The sequence below is a fragment of the Tinamus guttatus genome, unplaced genomic scaffold (genome assembly GCF_059628265.1).
Source record: "Tinamus guttatus ecotype Peru unplaced genomic scaffold, ASM5962826v1 Tinamus_guttatus_pri_ptg000287l, whole genome shotgun sequence".
Classification (NCBI taxonomy): domain Eukaryota; kingdom Metazoa; phylum Chordata; class Aves; order Tinamiformes; family Tinamidae; genus Tinamus; species Tinamus guttatus.
Genome location: NW_028288821.1, coordinates 4,631,227 through 4,653,537, shown reverse-complemented (window position 1 = coordinate 4,653,537; position 22,311 = coordinate 4,631,227). Strand labels below are relative to the sequence as shown.

The 22,311-nt window shown below is 49.6% G+C and overlaps 1 protein-coding gene across 1 annotated transcript in view; it reads right to left on the bottom strand.

Moving 5' to 3' along the window:
* Positions 1-3,196: 3,196 nt before the first annotated feature.
* SLC16A2 (solute carrier family 16 member 2) overlaps positions 3,197-22,311 on the bottom strand; it is a 40,147-nt gene continuing 21,032 nt past the window's right edge. The window contains exons 2-6 of the mRNA XM_088527498.1: positions 13,246-13,390; positions 7,572-8,034; positions 6,772-6,915; positions 5,018-5,246; positions 3,197-3,752 (exon numbers count right to left, since the gene is read on the bottom strand). Of these exons, the coding sequence (XP_088383624.1) occupies positions 3,532-3,752; positions 5,018-5,246; positions 6,772-6,915; positions 7,572-8,034; positions 13,246-13,390 (1,202 nt within the window). The 3' untranslated portion in view covers positions 3,197-3,531. The remainder of the gene's footprint in view (positions 3,753-5,017; positions 5,247-6,771; positions 6,916-7,571; positions 8,035-13,245; positions 13,391-22,311) is intronic.

Genomic DNA, 22,311 nt, shown 5'->3' with positions numbered 1-22,311 from the left:
ATTGTAAATTATATTTATATGTATCATTTTAATGTATATTTTGTATATGAAATACAAGCTGTTTAGATATACATATATATATGCAAACTTTATAAACATAGAATAATATATAAAGCTATCATGTCTATTTAGATATCTAGTTCTATATAGATAATATATAATACAGATCTACTAAACATACTAAATAGATGTAGATATATCTGCTATCTACATACTACATAGTGTGTATGTGTGTGTATAAATATATACACACACTATATAGAGACGCTCTATAGATATATTCTAGATATCTCCCAGATATATACTATATATTTCTCTCTCTTTTGGAATATGTAGAGCTATATTAGACATATAGCTTGAATTAATAACTGTATTAATAAATACATATCTATATAGCTAAGTCTACATGTAATTATAGATATATCTCATTTTCATGTATATCTAAAGTATGATGTAATTTTTAACAATGTATGCTAATACATATTTGCATATGTTTATTATTTAACATATAGACTTATACACCTTAAGTGTATCAGTCACTTATGCATACACCTTACATTTTTTTAGGTGTGAATGTAAACTGTTGATCTAATATATACTGTACTATAGATCTAATATATAGTATGTGTATATACCATGCATATACTTATACCATGTATAAAGGCATATATAAACTGTATCTTATTACGTCATATATATAAGTACTAGCTTATATTTGATACCTAATGTATAAAATACATTATTGTAAGCTATAGGTGTTAATGTAAACCAGGTGTTTGCATTAATAGGGCAACACTTTTTATTGTATAATAAAATGATGCTTTGGCGGCTGCGCGTGAGCCCCGCGGCTGCCTCTGGGGTGCTGAGAACTGTGGAGGTTGTGACAGGTGAGGCAGGGGCGCCTGGCACAGCACTCCTGTATGGGGAGTGTGTGTGGAAACTTCAATAGCTCTGCCTGAATTTATGGCAAAATACTTGGCTGTTGCATTATGGTTGCAATAAGAGCATCCTGATGGGTCTGGTTCGGCCTCCTCTATTTCAGTTCTTTATATAGATCTGAAATGATGTGTTTTTCTTTCAGAAATTTTCATCTTTCCACGCAGCCTTTCCCCTTCCCGAGCACCAAGCAATCTGTACCTAGTCCAAGGCGAAGGCTTCGTATGAGCCTTTGGCCCAACTCTGCTGCCTCTTGCACCGCGACCTGCGCAAGAGCGGGGAGCTCGGACAGGATAGACACAGCACCGCCCTCCATCTTTTACAACTGGATTTATTCTACAGGGCTCTTAAACAACATTCAGAAACATTTACAAAAATGTGCTATAGTGTTTCTTTCTTTCTTTCTTTCTTTTTTTTTTTTTAATATACCAAGACTCGGAAGTTCACATTCTGAAAGGACAGGCGTACTTTTAAGACACACACGCAAATACTTGTAACTTCCAAATACAAAATTTTAAGGGCATATTGAGTTAAAAGCAGACTTAAAAAAAAAGAAAAAGAAAAAAAGGCAGGGGTGCACAGCTGCCAAGGGCACTCGGGCTCTCTCCTGGGTGCTACCAGGTGGCGAGAGCCGCGAAATCCAGCCCAGACTCGGGCAGAGTGATTCCCACCGAGGATATGGTGCCCCTTGGGCTCAATGGGCGAAACGAGATACGCTGGGAGAGTTCAGCATTGCACCTATCTGATGCAGTCTGATTTAATGCGCCCAGCAGCCCCCTAAAAATCGAAGGGGCTCGGGCTTCTAGAAGCTCCCTTGCAGGAGCAGAACTAACGGTTGGAATCAGATGTTCGCAGTTGCATCCTGGAGGATGCTAGAAATGCCACTGAAAAGACCTGGGGATTTAAAATCTGGTCAGCTGGGAGCAATGAAAAGAAAACAAAGGCACTGAAGCCATGCAAAAACTGAAGCCATGCCAGGGACCAAACCACCATATACACCACGATGAGAAACATACACAAAGCTTCGCGCCTCAGCAAAACCAGCACTCGTGTGAGTCTCGCACGCGCCGAGCCCTCCAGCTTTTAATTGTGGCGGCGATCAGGACGTGGGCCTTCCCACAGCTCCTGCCCAGGGTAATTTTAGACCGTTAAGTCAAGAGTTTGTGAAAGTGGAGGCACAGCCTTCAAAACACGCCCGGGCCCAAGAGCTCAGCGTGAAGCGCTCCGTGATGGCCCCGTTCCACAGTGCCCACATGCTCCATCCGCGGTGGCTTAGGAGCTGCGCACTCCCTCCTGCTGCAGAGCAGCAGGGGTTAAACACGGTGCCTTGGTCTGCAGCAGCAAGCATGCAAAAAAAGAAGAAAAAAAAAAAGAAAAAAAAAGACAACGGTGCGGTTTTGAATACCCGGGAGCTAAGGATTTGGAGCAGTGACGGCAGCCAAGTGCAGCCACGCAAGCTGCTGGGACACGTCTGCTCTCGGCGTGGTGCCTTTGCCTGCAGCTGAGCTGATCTCCCCCTGAGGATGGCCTTGAAGTCAGATAGATCATTTGAAGCGCTTCATGGATTTGAGGTGTGATGAACCCACCCCAGTTATCCAAGGCAGCTACAATATAAAATATTTCTTCCTGGGACTGTGGTCGTTGCTGGTATGTAGTGGATAGTACAATAAATAGGCAGCCCCTGGAATTCCAGGGAGACAATGCCAAGAAGGGGCTGGACACAGCACTGCACGATGCACCCGTGCTCTCCAATACGGACAAAAAGGGGATAAGGGGCATGCGGGATCCTATGTACAACCCGCGGGCAGTGCGGATTTTGGGAATAAAGTTCCGCTTGGCGCCATGAACCACCACAGCTGCCCGCGTCCCCCTGCCGCTCCCGATTTGCAATGAGCGGGATCCACATGGGGAAAAGCAAGACAAGGTGTGGGCTCCGGCCCTGCTGAGGGCCCGCTCGTCCTTAAGAGCGCGCTGACAGCTGCAGCGCGTTTCGTGGTGCGTGCCGGCGCGCGTGGGACGGCAGCGGAAAAGCAGGAGATACAAAGATTACAGCGTGACCTGCTGAGATGTTATTCGCTTTTGTGCCGGGCTAGAGCGGCGTTAGCTCCTTGGAAGCGCCTGCCTTCGGCATCTCCTCTGGAGCTGCGCTGGGGATGGACCGGCTCGCTCAGCTGGGACCCGCAAGGGACGTGGAGGGTGCAGGCCGGACACCCGGGAGGTCAACGCGCCCTGCCTGCCAACGGCTTTAAAAAGGTGTTTGTCAGCTGTAAACCTCTGTTGTGACACATAGAAAACTGGGAGAAGGACGAGGTGCTCGATCAATGTTGAATCTTGGTGAGAGCTCTCCATAGAAAAAACAGTTAGAGGAAAAAAAATGAGGCTTTGAAATCAAAATTGCCCCGAATAAAAGCATTTCTGCTAGTTAAGAGCATTTAACTAGAAGATTTTTTTTTTCCTTTACAAACATAGTGCATCAGCAATCATTGAGAATTACAGTCTGTTTAGAAAAGGGGCCTGTGCTTAGGCTATCAAGAAGATGCTGGTGGCAATAGTGTATCTAGGTGTGCGTGTGTCAGAGTGGCGGCCCGGGCGGGCCTAGATGTGCGCTTCGGAGGCCGGGCAGCCCGGGAGCAGCTCTCCGTTCATGACCGTCTCTGAAACCAGCATCTTGTCTTTGCCCGAATCCAGCCGCTGCTTCTTGAGCATCCTCTGATGAACCAGGGGCACGATGGCTAGCACCAAGGCTCCGATGATGGGGGGAACTCCAGCAAAATAGAAGGCAATGTGGTAATTCCCAAAATGGTCTTTGAGGTATCCTGAAAGAGAAGAGCAACACTGGTTACAGCCACCTCAGTCTAACCACCAGCTTGTCTCCTGTGTCAAGCGAGGACCTCAGCTCTCCAGCTCTGCTCACCAGACTTGAGGAGACTTGGTTTTTAAACCATTGCTGTTCTAGACTTCTCCTTTGGGCTCCTCGGTTTAACAGACAAGGGCAGACCCTGTGTTGTGGCCAGGGCAGAGCAAAACCAGGCATATTTTGCACAATCCTGTAAGCAGGTTGTGATAGTGCCAGGAAATTGAATGTTTTGGGTGGCACTTCTGAGAGCTGTGACAGGCACCAGGTGCTTAGGACAAGAGGACATGAGCTGCTCCTGAGTCCAGGCACACTTTGTCCATTTTGGGCCATAATAGGAAAAATATGTGCTGCTTATTACAGACTATAACAGAGCCCTTGAAAACCAATACACTCTGCACTTACTAGTTCAGCAAGTTCTCACATGGCATGGCATCTGTGGGAAGTCACATGTTACCGCTCTTCAACACTGGAAAAATCTCTGCAAGTTTCTCAAGCTTGCTTGGGAATAGAGCCTATGCACTGGGCCCCTTCCTCTGCTCCCGTGCCGGAGGAGTCCAACACGGCATGTTCTGCAGCACCAGGATAACAGAGCCACTGCTCCAGCCACCGGGCTCCTCACGATGGCATTGAGCCCCACATTGGCTGCCAGAATCAGGAAGATCAAATGTGCTTTAACATTTTTAGCTTCACTATTTCAGTTGCAGATGTTCTGCTGTTCGAGTGCCAGTTTCTGCAAAGTGCTGGCTTTTAAGGACGTTTGGGTTATTCATGTGCTCCAGCATGAACATGAGCTTTTGCAAGACCTGAACTCAGGTGTCTCCAGATCTAATTCAGTAATCCAGACACTGAATTTATCAGTTAACAGTCAGTCTTCAAGACTGGCATTATAGAGGACTTCCAAAAAACACTCATATTTCTGTGACATGTTACTGCAAGTAATAGTTCTATCTGTTCTTTTTTTTTTTTTTTGTCTATACAGTTCACACTACATTTTCTCCTCTGCTCAAGAAATTCCCTGCATGCCATTCTGTGCCGTTTTGGGAATGAATCATTGCCTCCTGATTTTTAGCTTACCTTCCAGGAAAATTAGCTTATGTGCTCACACTGCTTCTCGGCCTGTCTTGCTGCTCCCTCACCAAAATATCAGCCTAGGTGAAACCATCTGCTAGTGTTGGCTCCCTCCCCATAGCTGGATCCAACACTGACGCCAAAGGCGCTACCCACCTGCTATTGGTGGACCAGCAGTCATGGGCACGGCCATGAGGCCCATGAGGTACCCTATGGCCTGGGACGCCTGCATGGGCCCCACCAGCTCGAAGGCTATGGGGGCCATGAGGGTGGTGAAGAACGCATCGCAGAGGCCGAGGAAGAGGCAGATGACGATGACGCCCGCAAAGCCTCGGCACTGGGGGATCATCATGCACATGAGGCCCAACAGCATAAAGGATGCAACCTGGAGAGAAAAAGCAGGAATGGTCTTTAGGTGTCTGTGGGGGAGGATGAGCTCAGGGTTTCTGAGGGCTGCAGGACTGTTGGGGAGGGCTAAGAGGAAGCTGTTCTACACTTTCCTTCCAGTGACTTGAGGGTGTTTCATCTTAAAAGGAGCAGGTGAGGTTCTTGGGCAGTTAGCACAAATACTTCAGGAGAAACAAGGCCTCGACCTCGTAGCTTCAAGTTCTCAGGTGATGCTCAGGCCCCTACCAGGCATCACAGAGACACGTGTGGCTGCTCTGAGCATTGCTGTGACTTGGATGGCTTGTCTGTTGTCTGGTTCTTTTCCTGCTCCCCTTCCAACCCTGCCTTTTTGGCTCTCCCTGCCACTCTCCACCCTTCACTTTCGTCCTGTTCTGAAAAGTTCCTAAATGACTGAAGGCCTTAAGCACAGTGAATAGCACTATTAATCCTGACATTTAATCAGTAGGAGGTGGATTTTTTTATAGTGCTTAAATTGGAGCAGATTTTTATTCAAAACATCCGGCCACTACAATAAGCTCAGGCATCTTGAACAGGAGCAGCAAAGCCAAAGCTGCTTGTTTACACAGGTGATGCTACAAGATCCAGGAATAGAAGATCCACCCAGCACATCTCTAGAACAAGTGAGAAGTTTGTGGAACAAAGATGAGACCATTCAAGGACAACTTAGCCTCTGAGTACAACCCCAGAGTTGGGAACATCTCACAGCACAGAGGTCCTCCTTCCAGGGACGACTTCTGAAAGAGGACATTACTACCCATTGCTCCTGGTCATCTATTTACCCCTTGGGATCTCTGCCAGCACCACAAGACTTTGTTTTTATACTTCCTGCTTCTTGGAATTGCAAAGCTCCAAACCCATAGAAACTCTTCGATTTGAATGTCAGCAGGACTAGCATTTCTTCATCTGAACTAGAAAAAGGCTTTAATGCTGCTGAGTTTCTCTTTCCCAACCAAGGGCTTCTAAGGTCTCTTCTTCCCCAGGGAAAGAGCCAGGCAGTTGCAAGAGCCACTTCAGCAGTTCGTCAAGACCAAAACCATGCTTTAAATGATGGCGATACTGAACAAGTCAACAACATGACCATATTCTCTAAGTCCAGCAACACTGCCTCTTCTCAGCCCTCTGCTCTTGTCTCAGAGAAGTCCTTTAAGAAGGACTTGTTAAGAAGCCTTAAGAAAGATTATCTTCTGGATTATCTGCTAGATTTCAGCAGTCTGTTTATCAAAACCAAAAGAAGGTGAGAGGATGTCTAGCAGTTAGGGAAAGAGTCAGGACTGGAGTCTTCTACTGCTGAATTGATATTGCCACCTGTGACGAGGTCAAGGGTGTAACTCTCTGTTCTTCTGTGTACCCTCCTGTAAGACATGTTGTTCCCCCATGGCATATGAGGGTGTTAACTAATAGTAGGAAAACATCTGCCATCAACAGTTCCTAAGATGAGTACCCCAAGTAGCTGATCTACAATAGTTAACATGGAACTACAGGAAGGATCAAGCAGAACTTACTTGCAAATAAATCTTCTTTAGTCCAGGAATGCAGTCACCAATCCGGCCTGAAACCAAGCGACCAAGCCCTGAAGTGGCTCCAAGGCAAACCAAGAGAAGCCAGTCATTTTTGTTTTCTTTAAATTCCTTCTCCACATATTTTATCTAGGATGAAGGGAAAGAAATAAGGACATTAATCCTCCCTGCGTTAGTTCATCTCACACATCGCAAATGAATGAGGTGGAATGACCATAAGCAAAGATTTTTTTTGGAAGGAGCATACACTTCTAAATGCCGAGCACTTGTGTGGACTTTTGTCAGATGAATCGCTGCTCTTCGGGATGGCTGCGTTGCTCATGCCCGCACCATGCTGACATGAGCTCACCTCATCCAGACATTGCAAACCCAAAGGCCAACAACTCCACTTTTCTCCTCTCTCATTACTGATCCTCCCCTGGCAATCGAGTGTGGCAGAAACGCTGCCACCTTGTCCATAGAGTCATCTGAGTCCAGCGGTGGAGAGTAATTGCTCAACAGCCGCTTGGTGCAGAGGTTGTTTGGAGGTAGCAATCGGCACGGTCCTTTGCAGAAACATTCAAAAGCCATCTCTCCCCATCACTATTCCTGTTTACAAGAAGTGCATGCAGTGTTGTCTTAATTTCAAAGCTCTGGGCTGCTCTGTCCCCACTGGTTCTCTCCTCCTGTCCTTCTCCAGCTTCCTACCTGCTCATCGTGCTCTCCTCCGTTCACAAGGAAGAGCCCTGTCACTCGGGGCAAAGGGACCCCCGCCACTCCCCTTCCAGCCCCCATGGTGCTCTTACCAGGTGCAGGTAAGGTACAAGGTATCCCAGCACAGCAGTAGCAATCCCAAAGGCCCAAATCCGATAGGTCTTTCTCCGGAAAACCCTCAGGTTGAAATACTTGCGCATCTGAGACCAGCACTGCTGCTGCACGCTCCGGCTGACCACCTTATCTTGCCCATCGTGCTGAGAGTCACAAGAAGGTGGCAAGATGGGCCGATAGGTAAGGGACAAGAATATCTGGATGAACATAAAGGCACTGAGTACTTGGAAAGTGTGCGCCAGCCCAATGGCCTTCCCAACTGTCTTCAAGAAGAAGGGGAGGGAGACGGAGAAGAGGCAGCTGCCGCCGGCCACGATGCCGTTCACCAAGCCAAGGCGGCGTTTGAAGTAGTGACCCAGGATAACCAACGACGGCTGGAAGGCGAAGGAACTGCCGCAGCCGAAGAGGATCCCGTATGTGAAATAACGGACTTCGAGAGACCTAGCAGAGAAAACAGAGGCACGTAGCTATGTTACACGGGGGAAGCAGACTTTGTCATGCAGTCTAGCCGAGCCGCACGTCAGGACCGAGGGCTCGCATACCATGAGCACTGCACAGACATCCCCATCTTGAGGAGCTTATTCCCCAGACAAAGCAAGGATTATCCTCATTTCACAGCTGGCATGTTAAATCTCAGAGAAAATGGAGTCTAGCCGGGAGAGCTTTCTGCAGCGCGGCGTGCAGAAGGCAGCAGCCAGCTACGCTCCCTGGGAACGTTACCCAGCTTGAGCAGTTTTTAAATCACAGTAAAACAGCTTAACTAAGGCAGGAAGGATATATTATTTTTAGCTAGAAATCCATTTTTTTCCACTGAAACAACTAATTGGAAACACTCTGCAGCCAGTGTTTAAATGCAGAAGGCACCAACCTCACTGATTATTAGGCACTTAGGACGAGAACATTGCGTTTCCGTTCAAATTCCAGGCTGGTTAATTACGTTCTTCTGCTCAGAGCAACTTCAGACGTTTCCGTTAGATGTTTAATGGGTTTCATTTTTACCTTACAGAAGTGGCTGCATTGAGGAGGGAGTGAAGTGGCTGCTCTGCAGAGCGTGTGTAAAGCACTTGAGCCCCTTTGGAAGGAGCCGTTTCTCTGTTGTTGACCAGCTTTTCCCAGAAGCAGCAGCTAAGCAAGGAGCCTAAAGTTAGGCAGTGCAAACAACCTCTTGAGTTCCAGCAGGTTTCTCTGCAGAAGAGGGATTTCACCAGCCTTTGCACAACGCATTCAGCTGCAAAAGTCTGCTGCCAAAATGCTGCATGGGAGGAGAGCACAATGGAGACACCTCGGCTATTAACTGACCTGAAGATGCTGCGGGGACTGGATCCTTCTAATTCTAGGACTCAGAGTTGCTTGCTTAAAAGACTAAACACCTTCCCTATAGCAAATGAGAAGCTGAGGAAATGCTTATGAGAGCATCATTTATTCCATTACGAGCTTGTCTCTTTAGCTAGCTGAGCAGCAAACCGAACGTGACCACCGTACCAAACTGCTCGAGGAGGAATGGCTGCCACAAAAGGCGATTACTAGCTCAGCTCCATCAGAAAAACCCTCTGCTAGAAGTTAAGCGAGGAGCGGGATTGCACAGGCTCCTCATACAGCCATCCCCAGCAGAGCCCCGAGGGGGACAGGGACATCATGGTCCCAGGCACTGACCCATTTACTGAGCGCTCTGGACACCACAGGGGTCCTGGCCACCCACGCACCAGTCCTGGTGATCGCAGCTAGATCACACCAGCTTTCAGGACTGCGGCTAATCTTACATTTTGGATAAGGGGAGGCAAATGCCACAGGGCCCATCTGCTCCACGTTGGCATTAAGACCTTCCCGCAACAGGCCACAAAAGTGGGGGCTTGGTGGGGCATTCCGTTGGTTGGGAATGAGCCAGCTGCACGCCGTGACCTGATGGGAAGCGTGGCGGCGTCTCCGTGGGATAATGAGGTCACCGTCCAACAGCTGCCTCTTGCTCACAGCACGCCTGAAACGACTCCTGCTCAGCCCCGCTGACCGAGCCTCTGGGGTCTTTTCCCACGGGGGGACATCCTGAGTGGCATGGCACAAAGATAGGAAGGGCACCTCAACAACCCCCTTGAGGGCAAGAGTGAAGTTCAGCCACGTGCCAAAGTCCTGCATGCCATATCTGCAGGAAAGGCCAAGTGTGCGGTGAGGAGCAAGGGCGAAGGAGGTGCAGGAAGCAAGAGACAGCTGTCCTGGCAAAAAATCCTGTGCATTATTAACACCGAGAGATGAAAGGAGGCCAGAGCGGTAACCCTGCTGCAGAGCACAAGAGCTGAGGAGAGGTTCCTGCTGCTGGAGGCCCATGCATGAACCTTGGTGTGGTGGGAAGCAAAGCCCAAGGTGAGCTCTCTCGGGGCTCATGGGTGGCACGTGTCCCCCCTGGAGCCAGCTCTGTGGTGGCAGCTCCTGCTTCACTGGCTCTGGGGCTGCTCTGTCCTGGCAGAGGCGACAAGAGCTCAGTGGCTGCTCCAGGAGCCCTTCGATGGCTCAGAGGACATGGCTGAAACACAGTGAATGTCACTCAGGGAAGAATGAGAAACTGGGCAGGGGAAGATGAAGTAGAAGAAGAGCTAATTATTCCCTAACACAAAACTCATAAAAATCCTCAGAGAGGCCAGGGGAGGGTTTGAGGTGCCCGGGAGACGTGATGGACTGCCAAACTAGCCAGCATTTCCACCTCTCTCCTTCTCTGCCTTCGCACTACAGTGTCCCATTCCGGCAGGAAAGGGAAGCAGGTACCCAGGGAACACTCATTAGACCAGCAGCAGCCCTGGCTGGTTAGTAGTTCACCAAAGCACGCTGAAAGGCGCCCAGTGAAGGCCGGAAAGGAAGGATAAGCTGCTTTGCTCCTCTTAGTGCCAAGCTGCATGCCAGCTTCCTGGCTGCAACAAATCCAGAAAACCCCAAGCTTCTCCTGGTCTCTGCTTTTCAGCACAGCCTGTTTATTTAGTGTTTTCCCTATGGAGCTCCCAGCATTTAGTGAGCAGGAAGCTCACACTGCCATGGAAATGGGCTACCAAGAGTCCCCTGAGCGAGCTTGGCCAGGCAAAGATGGGGCAGAAGCAAGTGGTGCCAGGAAGGGTGACAAGAGCCACCTCAAGCTTGGACTGATGAAGGAGGGAGTTTGGGGGGTCAATGTGCTGCCTGATCTTTAGGACTTCTACAACAGAGCTAGACTCAGCTTTTTGATGTCCAGAGCCACGCATTTAGGCCAACCTATGTGCTTGCTGCAACGCCTGCTCCATGTACATCATCCTCCGTCTGAGACTGTGAGAGTTTGTGACACCAAACTAAATACGCCTCCTGGTTGCTGTGGGAAAGCAGGAGCTGCTAGCTCCAAATGTGGGGCTGGGCTCCATGATGCAGATGGAGCAGCCCTGCTCCTTGTCCTCCAATCCGGCTCAGCTTTGCCCAAGGCAGCTCAGTGGAAACTCTTCCCATCCCTTCCTGTGGTACAGCTGCAAAGGGGTTTCATTCCTCCCTTAAAAGGCAGCCAAAGGAATTTCAGCTAGAAGCAAGAGAGCAGGAAATATGGATTTCAGCTCTGAAGTTCTCCTGGAAATTATATTTTTCTCTGCATGCATTTTTTTTTTGTAAGCCCAACACAATAATCCACTGGCAGCGCTGTGGTCTCAAGAGAGCTTTTCCCTTGCACGAACACTTTACAATAGGGGGAAAAAAGAGTCAAAGTTTTGTTGATTAGAGAGAAAGAAAGATTAGGAGGGAAGTGCTCTGCGTGTTGATCCTGCGTGCTACCAGGGGGTTCAGAGGCACTTTCCCACAGGAATGATCAGACTTTCTCCAATTACTGTTATCTTTCTAAACACAAAGGGCCGTCATTTGTGGAGTTAGTGAGAGAGCTGCTGTCTTCCAGGCAGCTGCTCATGCTGTTAAGGGAGAGGGCGAGAGCATCACAAAAAAGGCTAAAGTAAGGCAAAGCCACATGAGCTTTCTGCTGAAACAGCTCCTCAATCTCTGTCCTTGGTCAATGAGGGGCTTTGCTGGGACACGGGTGTCCTCTACCTCAGGGACTGGGGAGCAAGGGATTATTTATAATTATGGTGAGGTTTGATGACACTGCTGTGTCCACACAGGGTTGCTAAAGCTCTTCCTGCGTCATGCTCCTCCGTGCCAGGAGCTCCTCGGCGGGGAGCAGCCGGGAGCCACATCCCATAGCGGAGCCTCCAGAGCAGCCTCCACCCTCGCGCCGTAACAGCAGGGCCTCACACAGCCCCGTGGAGACGGCTCTTGGCACGCTCCAGCCTGCCGGACCCTCCTGCTGCTTTGGGAACAGCACACGCACGCACATCTCCACAGGAACCCAAGGGCCGGGACAAGCTTGAGGCTTTTATCAGATGTTGGTCTTCAGGGTAAAAGTCCCCCTAGCGCTGAGCTGGTTCTCGTAAGAAGCCAGCAATGGAGGCCGACCATCATGTGGCCGAGCAGCAGGCGGCCCATGCTTCTCGCACGACATAAAACTTCCCAGAGACGTCTCCTCTTCCAGCATGAAGCGTTTGAAGGCCGCCTCGGCCATGGCTGGAGGCCGGTCTTGCTGGCGCCAGCAGCCAGGCTGGCACGGAGGCAGCTCCGGGCAGGGCACAGTTGTCCTCTTTGGAACAAATGTGTGCATTTGCTTGAAAAAAAATACTTCTGGGAGCATTTTAATTAAAACAATATTGATTTCAACTGAAGTCCAACCGCCAGCAATGTTTCTATTCAGACAAGCTTGGGCAAATGATGCTTTGGAGGATGTCTCCATGCTGCCCAAGTGCAGAGCTCTTGAGACTATGTCTAAGGAGAGACACACAGGATGAGGAGATCGAGGTGACCTTTTCTGCTTCCCTACAGATACAGATGTGCTGGGCTGGAAAAACTATCAATCACTCCAAATCAGCTAGATCTACTATCAAAATGTGCATTAGTGACAGGCTGCCAATGGAAATGTATAGGAAAGGACCTGCCATGGAAAATATGGAGCGGCAGCCATTCTATGCTGTGTCAGAAACAGCTGGCTTTGGAGCCAGGGCCAGCTTGGGAACAGCACAGGCTGCTCCAAATCCCATCTATGTTCCTGTTTTCCAGGCTACTGCACACAGAAACTTCTGGCCTCCCTTCAGCACATTGCACCTTAGTGAGCACCATTAACGCTGGCCAGGTGTAACCAGTTAAATATCACTTCAAATTGTGTTTGACTTTCAGTACCGAATGTATTTTGCGAAGGACAATTTTCCACAAGTGTCTCTCTGGAGTAGACTGTGAGTGGCACACAGCTTCCTGCTGCCTGTCTTCAAGATCAAACGATGGTGGAAATTTAAGAGCACATGAGCAGAGAAGCTCCCAACAGCCACAATTGTGTAAAGCAAAGTTCCTGATTTAGCTAAAGTTAATTCTCTTGTTGTTCAAGGACAAAAAAGTGACTCAGGACTGAATTTGGACCGAGACATGCTGTGTGCATGCAGGCTGCACATGGGCTGCAGCGATGCCAGGAGACCTCTCAACTAGATTGAAAACACCTGATCTGCACGAAAAGGCAGCAACAATGTGTTTTTTTAAGCAGAGGATTTGGGGAGAACAAGCAAAAAGAGCCGGTTGCTAAAGGGCAGTGTGACCTCCCAACCCAGAAACCAGCAGTCTTACTTGGTGAACGAACTGGAGAGGAGTCCGGTGAAAGCAATGGCAGCTCCTGAGGCTGCTGTTGTCCTGCAGCCAACCCGGTCTGTGAAGATGCTCACGATGGGGGAGCAGAAAAAGATCATCCCCATGGCCAAGGCACCAACCCATGCTGGGAAGAGGGAGAGAGAGAGAAGAAACACGAAGGTCAGGATTGTTTAATGAACATTCGCTTGAGAATTTTTGCTTTTATTCCCCTCTGTGGGGTCCCTGTGTGTCCAAAGAAAGGAGCTCAACCTGCAGCACCTTGTTCTGGTTACCCTTGCAGCCTGTATAATGACATCTCCAGAGATGCTCTTCCTAAACATGAGAGAGCCAAGAGCACTCAGGGATTCAGGGCACCCTTGCTCACCTTTTGGCTAGTAGGAGCTCCATAGCCTGAGTTATGGTGCTGTGTTTTTAGGCCCCACAATTATCCACCGTTGTTCTCCACTCCCTGGAAAGCCAAGATTACTTACCCTTCTCCATTTGCCACGACACTTTTTCTTACAATGCCAAGTGTGACTTTCTTCATTGCAGTGCTCTTCCCTAAGCCACTGGTGATAGAACGTACCCACAGCTGAAGCCTTAGGCTAGCAAGCCTTATTAATTAAATGACAATGCTATAAACAACACGCACTAGCAAGCAGCTCACGATATTCAAGTGATGGGACCTGGACGTCATCAAGAAATGAAAACCAGAGAAATGGCAACACTTAAAAGGACAAGGTCCAGGCCCTAACAAGAGCAACTGGCATGGTCCAGAAGTTAAAAAAGAAAGAAAGCCACCACAGTCGTGGGAAGTGACAGCTCTCCTTGATTAAAGTCTGACCACTACTACACTCTTTAAACTGCATTCAGAAAGCTCACAGGGGCCCACAAAGCTACATCAGGTTAAATTACATCCCCGAATCTGCTGGGTGATATCCAGGCAGGAGCATGACCTCATGTCTCCTTTCTACCTACTTCTGGAGAAAGCCACTGTCTCTCTGTCTTTTTAAAGAAACTTTAATTGCTATAAGATCAGTTCAGCCCTCCCTCTTCTCCCTGCCCTCCACCCTCTCCTTTTCATGGTTCCTTTAGCTCCTTTCTACAGGAAGGCAGGCTTTCAAGAAAAGAAATGTGGTAAACAAAAATCTGTCTGCAAGATCTGAGGAGAAGCAAATTGGGAATGCAGAGCAGGAGGTGTTAGGCCTTCACCAAGCAAGGTTTTCTCTTCAGGGTGTAGGGCTTGCAGAAAGGCAGGAGGGATGTATGGATAAGAAAGGAAGAGCCAATACTCCGAAACAGACGGATGGCCATCAGGCCATGGTGGGAGGAGATCTGCAGAGCACTGAATGGTGAGATTGTGAGGGCTGAGGAGTCTCTCTCAATGATTTCAACAAGCACTTGATACTGCACTCCAAGCCACTGGCACACAGATAGCCTTTTCACATGAGGAGAAGGACGAAGGTCCAGTTGGATCTGTGCTGGAGGTTCCATTTCACATACAAGGCTGCAAAGTGAAGCATGGAGGAGATAATGCTTGGATCTGTTTGGTTCCCTTGCAAATGAGAACGGCTGCAGTCTCCTCGCACAATCCCACGCTAAATCCTCAGTCGCTGCCTCACGACTCAGTCCTCAGCTCTGATGGAGCGCTGTGATCAGGATTGCTCCTCACCCTCCCTCGGTGTCTCAGCTACCGCACGCATGTGGGCTGCTCTCCCTGCAAACACAACAGCTCCTGACTTCGCAGGCACTGTGATGAAAGAGTGACTCTGTAAGGGAGGAAAAAGCTGCCTGATTCCACACAGATGAGCTGCAAATGGGCAGCAGGGCAGCCCAGCAGACTCTTTCAGGGGTCTTTTCAGGGAAGTGCCATCAGACAAAGATCTGCCTGACCGGGGCTCATTCCTCCCTCCTGCCCCGTGTATCTCAGTGGCATCATGTTTTAGCCTCTGCAAGATGTGGTTCTGCAGCCTTAAGTATTTCCCCAGACGTCACCTGTGGGGATCGCCCCCTGACTCAGGCAGTTTGACCAGCAGCGTGCAGCAGGGACCAACGTGGGCACCGTGAGCCACCTCTGCGGCCTGGCCTGGGCCGTGCAGCACCACGGCCTGCGGCCAGACCTCCAGCCGGCTGCCCTCCACGTGTTGCCACCCGCTGGCAGATCTCTCTATAAATAAGTGTGCGGTGACCTTTGTGGCACAGCTTGTCTCCCGGGGGCCCAGCGACCCCCTGCCCAGGCTGTGCCACCAGCTCGCCGGGACACGCGGGCTCCCAGCTGCCACATTGCAGCCACTTGTACCCAGAGCAAGAGCTCTGCAAGGCCTCTGAGCCCCGCTCAGTAACAGCCTCCAGCAGCCGTGAGGTTTTCAGAAAATAGCCAGGGCCCTATTAAAAGAAAAGCCCTGCTGCAGACAGCCTCTCCAGTCTCTGCCTTTCAAAAGGGACCACACAAGGAAGCCCTCTCCAGCCTGGGAAGAACTGACCCTTCCAAATTAATTATAAGTTCTCAAGAACCCAATTTACCCTGAAGTATCCTTAATAAATTCCAACCCAAGTAAAAAAAGAAAAGCGGAGGCCTAGCAGGAACCTTTTGGGGCTCACTCGAATCCTGTCGCAACACAATATGAAATTAAAAAGAGAGAGGGAGAGGGAGCAGACCCCCCTCTCTAGCTAATTTTCTTGGTTATAAACACAGCGCGCAGTGTAATGAAAGTCCTTCTAATAGGATTAGATGGCAGCGCTCCAAGGTGCCGTCCAAAACAACTACAAAAGGGGGTGAGAGGTGGGAGAAACGCCAGGATGGGAAAGGCTCGTTAAATTGGATAATATACTTTCAGAAATGTTCCTTCTACTTCAGCCAAGGCAGTAAAATGCTCGATGGTCCCATCATGTTTGAAGTTTGTTATTTTTGGAAATTGCTTTAAGAAACACGGAAATAAAAGCATAAAGCAGGTATTAAATTTAAAGGGCCAGATTCTGATCTTAATAACCCAGAGATTTGCATGCAAATGAGCAGTATCAATCCCTGGCCCAAAGCGCATGTTCACCTGGTGGGGATCAAAGCAAACCCGGTGTGAGAGGTGCAGCGACAGGAAGTTGATGCACATTGCAGGTTGCGAAGAGAGATAGCACTCAATTAGACCCGGCAAACAACAAAAAAGATTCCCGTGGCAAATTGCTCTACCTTGCAGAAACAACTCACCACAAGCAATGCATAAAAATAGTTCTTGGTAATAACACCGAGTTAAAATTAGTAAGAATAACAGCCTCACTTCCAGAGCACGCTTTTGTCTCCACATCCCAGCCAGCCCTCCCGACAGCCCGGGAAGCCAGGAGGCTGGTGGAGATCCAGCGCTCCGAGGCGCAGAGCTGCGAGGAGCCTTCCTCCCCGGCTCCAGCACGAGGAAGCGGCCAAGGCCCAGCCCAGGCTCAGTGTTTTTCAGGGATGCTTAGAGATTTGCACCGAAACAAACCCCCAACAGCTGGTTTCACAACTGCCCTTGTATTTTTTCTGGCAGGAAGCAGGACATGGGAGCAGAAGGGAGTGGTGCCGATGGAGCTGTGAAGAGGAAGGCTCTTGTATCTCCCTGAGAGTTCATTTCATCGCATTTCGGGGAGAGGCTAAAGGAGAGCAACAGTGAGAAATCACAGCTCAGAAGAAATCCGATTTCCTACCGAATTTAACATCAAGCCCGCCCCCAATAGTCGTGGAGCTCCAAACCTAACTGAACACAAAAGGAGCTAAAGGAACACATTTTTGGAAATGTGCATAACATGATATTCCAGTGTCTCTGAGCTTTCCAGGCTCGCTGCTGATACTGATGGCAGACATCTCCCTTCCTCGGGTGAGGAATGTGCTGGGTTTAATCAGCTGCCATTGCTACGTAGGGTTAGCAGCTCCTCAGACGCTGGAGAAGATGGGACTCGAGTCAAAGCCCATGGGAAAGAAAAGGGGAATCTTGCTTCTGATTTCCGTGGATTTTTGGATAGGATCGTTAATTCCTAGCCCTGCCACACCTCAGAAATGCTCCGTGTGATAACCGCGCCGATACCCTTCGGCACACAAGTGCAAGCCCCCACAAGACGTGCGCACCCTTATCAGCAGCACGGTGCGATCCAGCCCTGCCGCAGCAGCCTCTGAAGGGAAACGTGTGTTCGATTCAGCTCATGGCTGGCTTGGGCTCCACTCCAGCACAGTGCAGAAGCTGGACGCGAACCAGGTGCTGACTTGATGGAGTCTCAAGGTGCTGTGAGCCCAAGCGCTTCCTGGAAGCCGCAGTGGAAGGGGCTCGTTTTGGAGGCGACTCTCGGCAGGACGAGGCGGCTCGTCAGCCACGCTGCCAGCAGGACCGAGCGGCCGGGAGCCCGAGCGGCTGGGAGCCCGAGCGGCTGAGAGCCCAAGCAGCCAGGAGCCCGAGCGACCGGGAGCCCGAGCGGGCCACCGCCGCAGCGGGAGAACAACGCGGCCTTTGTGCGGCGGCGCCTCACGCTGCTGCCAGGCCCCGCGCAGCGCAGTCAGGAACGCCCCGCTCAGCACCCGGCCTGCGGCCTCCGAAACGGTTAACGAGAGCACTGAGCAGGGCGAAACGAGTTCATGAACGTCTCCAGGCTGATCCCCCCTGGAGCCCAGTCACAAGGGCTAGCACGTGCTCTGCCGCCAAAGCCCACCCTCCAAGGGACGCCTTCTATAAATACTAAACACTTTGGAAGACACTTTTTAGCCTAAAGGTCCCACTTGCAGAGCACACTGCAGAGGGAAGTGAAGGTGACATGATTTTTTAATAGTGATGCTGTAGCTGGCTCAAAGCGAGCTGCCACTTAGAACTTGGCCTTCAGCCCAGGCAGGAGGAAGACAGTGGCTGAGCATCTCCAAGGAGAGAGCGGAGGGAACAGGGAGATGGAAGCACCAAGGCCAAGTTGAACTCTCCTTTCCCTAGCCCCACTCGGCTGGGGCTCGCAGGAGTCAACATTCTCAGTCCATCCATCCTTGGAGTTGGCAGAGAAGGCAGCTCCCAAAGGGCAGAGGCTGGCTTCAGTGAGCCAGCCACAAACCACCGAGGAAGCCAATGCAGGACAGCACGTGCTTCTGCATGGCCTGCAGTTGCACCGCATCGTATGTGCTCAACGCAAGCAGTGCTTCCTTCCTTGAGAAATCCCTTGCAAATCCTGTACCCATCTTCACAGTTGCCCTATGATATCAAGGTGGACTTCACCTGGGTCCTCAAGGGAGGAGCCTGGTATCAGATGTGCTTCAGCCACCATGTTGCCCCAGCTGGCAGGTGACACCAGTCCTGGGGACTGGGTAGACACCCCGCTGTGGGACATTGCGACGTAGGGGTTGGCATTATATGGAGACCATAAAGGGCGTGTGAAAACCAAGTTGGCGTCCCAACACACCAGCATAGCGAGCGTCTACACAATGCAATGAGTTCATGACACCAAGATGCTGGAGGTGATCAAAGAGCTTCAGTCCAGAGTGGACTCTGGCCAGACGCTTGACACGCTTTCTTTCCAACAAGGCAGTCTCCAAAAGATGCCAAGCTCCCTTCCCTGCCATTATCTGAGAATAGGTTTCTGGGAGTCATAGAGCAAAACAAGCTGGGAACCAAAAACTGGAGTGAGGTAAGAAACAAAAGGGGAAAACGTAATCATTCCAAGACACAGATCCAAATTCCCTCTGGTATTCAGCTCATTGTTAAAGCTTTCAGAAAAACATCATTAAAAAGCATACCGTGAGATACACGCAGTCTAGTCTATTTGTTCCTTTAAAAATTAATCTCCTGGGAGACAAAAGGAAGGGACGTCATTCCTAACGATGCATTTTTCCCACTGACCCAAATTCCTCAGTCTGGATGGATCAAGGACCAGGAGGTGACTTCAGATCCGGCCCTCGTCCCATGTAGGAAGTGTCTTCCCTCGTTTCTCTCCGTTTCTCCCCCTTGGGTGGCTTTGCTGGGAAGGGGCTGGAAGCCGTCAACTGATACTGCAACCACTGAGCTTTGCTCAGAGGAGGGACCGGGCAGCAAAAGATGAGGCACCAACACGTGTTCAGCCATATCTTACCACCAAGACAAGTAATTTTTCATCTTGTGCCAGGGTCGGAAATGTTTTTCTGGGTATGGGTAGGCATCTGGAGTCCTGCTGACTTGCAGACCTCATCACACATCGTCAAGAGCCTTCCAGCCTTACTTGGTTCCATTCCCTGGTAGTCCAGGAGCCAAAAACAGGCTTGCAAGCTCTGGGAGGCAGTAGGTCATAAAAACTCCATGCAGTCAAAATCTAGTAGATGTTCTATCTTACTCCCCTACAAAATAACCTGCATCATTTTGTTACTCACTCAAAGTAAAGCCTGAGTTTCCCCTAACAGCTCAGTCTAACCCACTTGACATCCAGCATCAGCCAAGTCCACCCTGGAGAAGATCTGTCAAGATGTGAATAAAGGCAGATGCAAAGTCATGGCTTAAGGAGGTCGCTACGGAACGTGGAAGGAAGAGAAATGTGCGGCAGCTGAGGAGCAGCTCCTGCAGAGCCGACAGGCAGTCGGGTTTCCTCCGAAGGACAAGCGCTGCTGGAGAAGGCAGCTCGCAAGCGCGCCGACATAGTCCACCTGGCTTCGCTGCATTAGGGGACATACAAGCTCATTAAGCATTTAGCAAGCCCCGCTTGGTAACATACTGCTTCAATGCAAACACTTTGTTTAAAAAGCTTTGCTAACTTCTTCCCCCTCCCTTCCAATAGGCTCAGTAGCAAAACTGGCCACTGCCACTGAAATTAAACAGATCATTCAGACTCAAACTCTGCCTTGCGTGCGCTGCCCCAGCTCAGCACAAGCTGGGACATCTCCCGCTGTCAAGTTGACACGCGGCACACGTTCACAAAGGACATTGCTTCATCTGGCAGTGCAGAGACAAGAATATTTATCGGGGTTAATGGATTACCATTCATCAACCAAGCCATATTTACAGACCACACATGGTCTCTCTCCCTTCTGCAGGTGCAGCTTAGCTGGAGTTGGATGACCCACTGCAAAGCAACGTGGGCAATGTACTCCACAGGCCCCATCATACCAGGCTGATCACATGTGCCACCTCTGCCACAGTTAGGCCCAAGAGCCATGGGTCTAGAAGCTGATGCGACCCTGCTCCTCATGACCATCCACCTCATTTCTACGTCAAATTCAAATGTGCTACAGCTCCACTAGACTCAGGGTCGCCAGCGAGAGCATGTGCATCCAAGCTGGACAAATTTGTTTCCAGAAACTCCTAGTACCTTTTGCAATGCTGCTGGGCATCTATCCACTGAGTGATATTCCACCCATCATGGAGTTTTACAACTCAAATCTGTAACAAACTTCACTGTCTGTTTGTTTTGTTGAGAAAAAGTAACAACATTGCAAGTCAGCAGAAGGCCAGGTGTGACATAAGAGCTCTTTTCAGTGTCCTGTTCTTGCTGGTATTACAAGGGATGAAGGAAAAATGCGGAAGGCACAGCAGAAGGGTTAGCAGGATACATTCTTTAGTTACCATCACCGCTACATGGTCCCAAGACCAAGAATAACAAGGCAGAGACCAGAATGCAAAGCATGTCCATCAAGTCTTGGCCACAGCAGATTTCTAAAAATCAATTTGTGACTGTTTCCAGAGCCCAAGGCATTGGAACAGAAAAGGCTGGAAATGCACTGAGCCTTCTTTCCATCTTTCCTCATCTGAGCTCTCCCTTCTGCCTCTTCCAAGGATGCAGGGAATATTAAAGTGCAGAGAACATGAGAGAGATGACCTCAAGGTTCCCTCGCAGGCCTCGGCACTGCAGCCAGGGATCATGCTGCCACAAGAGCTGGTTGCTGAGCAAACTGCAGCGATTAAACCCTGGAGGCCTCCCCTCTGCTCCTCACTGCCGCTGAGCACTGCTCTGCCTCTCCTTGCCGCACCAGCCGTTTCAATCTCCTTTAACCGCTAAGTGAAGGATATCAGCTTATGTGAGAAAAAGGTCCCAATACTAGCAGCCCTGCGGCCATGTTAAGTAGAGACGGAGACAAATCCATGGTTTTGCTTGGCAAGAAGCAAGCGCGAAGTGTTTACATGAGGTTTGTGCATTGAGTATCTCCAAAATTCAGCCCAAGCCACATTTTGCATCATTTTATTCCAAAACCATAAAACTGAAGTCTTGTTAGGGCAAAATGGTGTTCAGGCCCATGTCTGAATTAAATTTTATCTTTCCCCTCCACAGCAAGGCTCCGGGAGCATGCACCAAAAGACATGATGTAAATATGGGAGGAGTATTTGTCCTTTGACTCCTGCCTGGCCTTGAATAATCCAGAGCCAGTCCAGAAATGCAAATCCTTGTGAAATTTATCCAAAAGCAATAAAACAGCATGTGCTCTGCAGATGAAAACCACCATATGCCCAAGCTGAGTTTTTATTCTGAGCATTTCTCTTAGCGGGCCGGAAAGGTTTTCTTCTCTGCGTCTCCTGGTTTACAATTTTTGAGTTATGATTCACCTACCACATACTAAGGTTACCAAACAAATGGAACTTATGGTTGTAACAGTTTAAATTCAACACTGAGCGGATATTTCTACCACATGGCCATGAGAACACATGGGCTCAGACACACCAACAGTTGCAAACATCCTTCCGTTATCCAGACCCACCAGGTCTTTGGATATCTTGCTATTGCAGTCTCTTATGATGTTTCTTCATCTAAGGGGTGTCTCCACTTTGGCAACGCAGCAACAGATTCCTGCGTGCCAGGTCTTCCCGTGGCCAACCCCCGGTGACCATCCATATGAGTGGGAGCTCCTCAGGTTTGATGGCTCCACAGATGTTTGCGTAAAAATCTCTAGTGCTTAACACAACTCTTGCCTAAATGGAACAGCAGACGCTCTTTAGTATGGAAGAAAATAACAAGTTCTGGAGGCTCAGCATGACCATATCACCCCTGACATCTGCACTTGTGCGCTTGTGCTGTTCCCTCCAGCAAGAATCCCTGGGCATCAAAACAAGCTCAGTGGACTGTTTGGCCAACGCAAACCGCCCAGGGGTTTCTCTTGCAAGTGCTGTACTCATC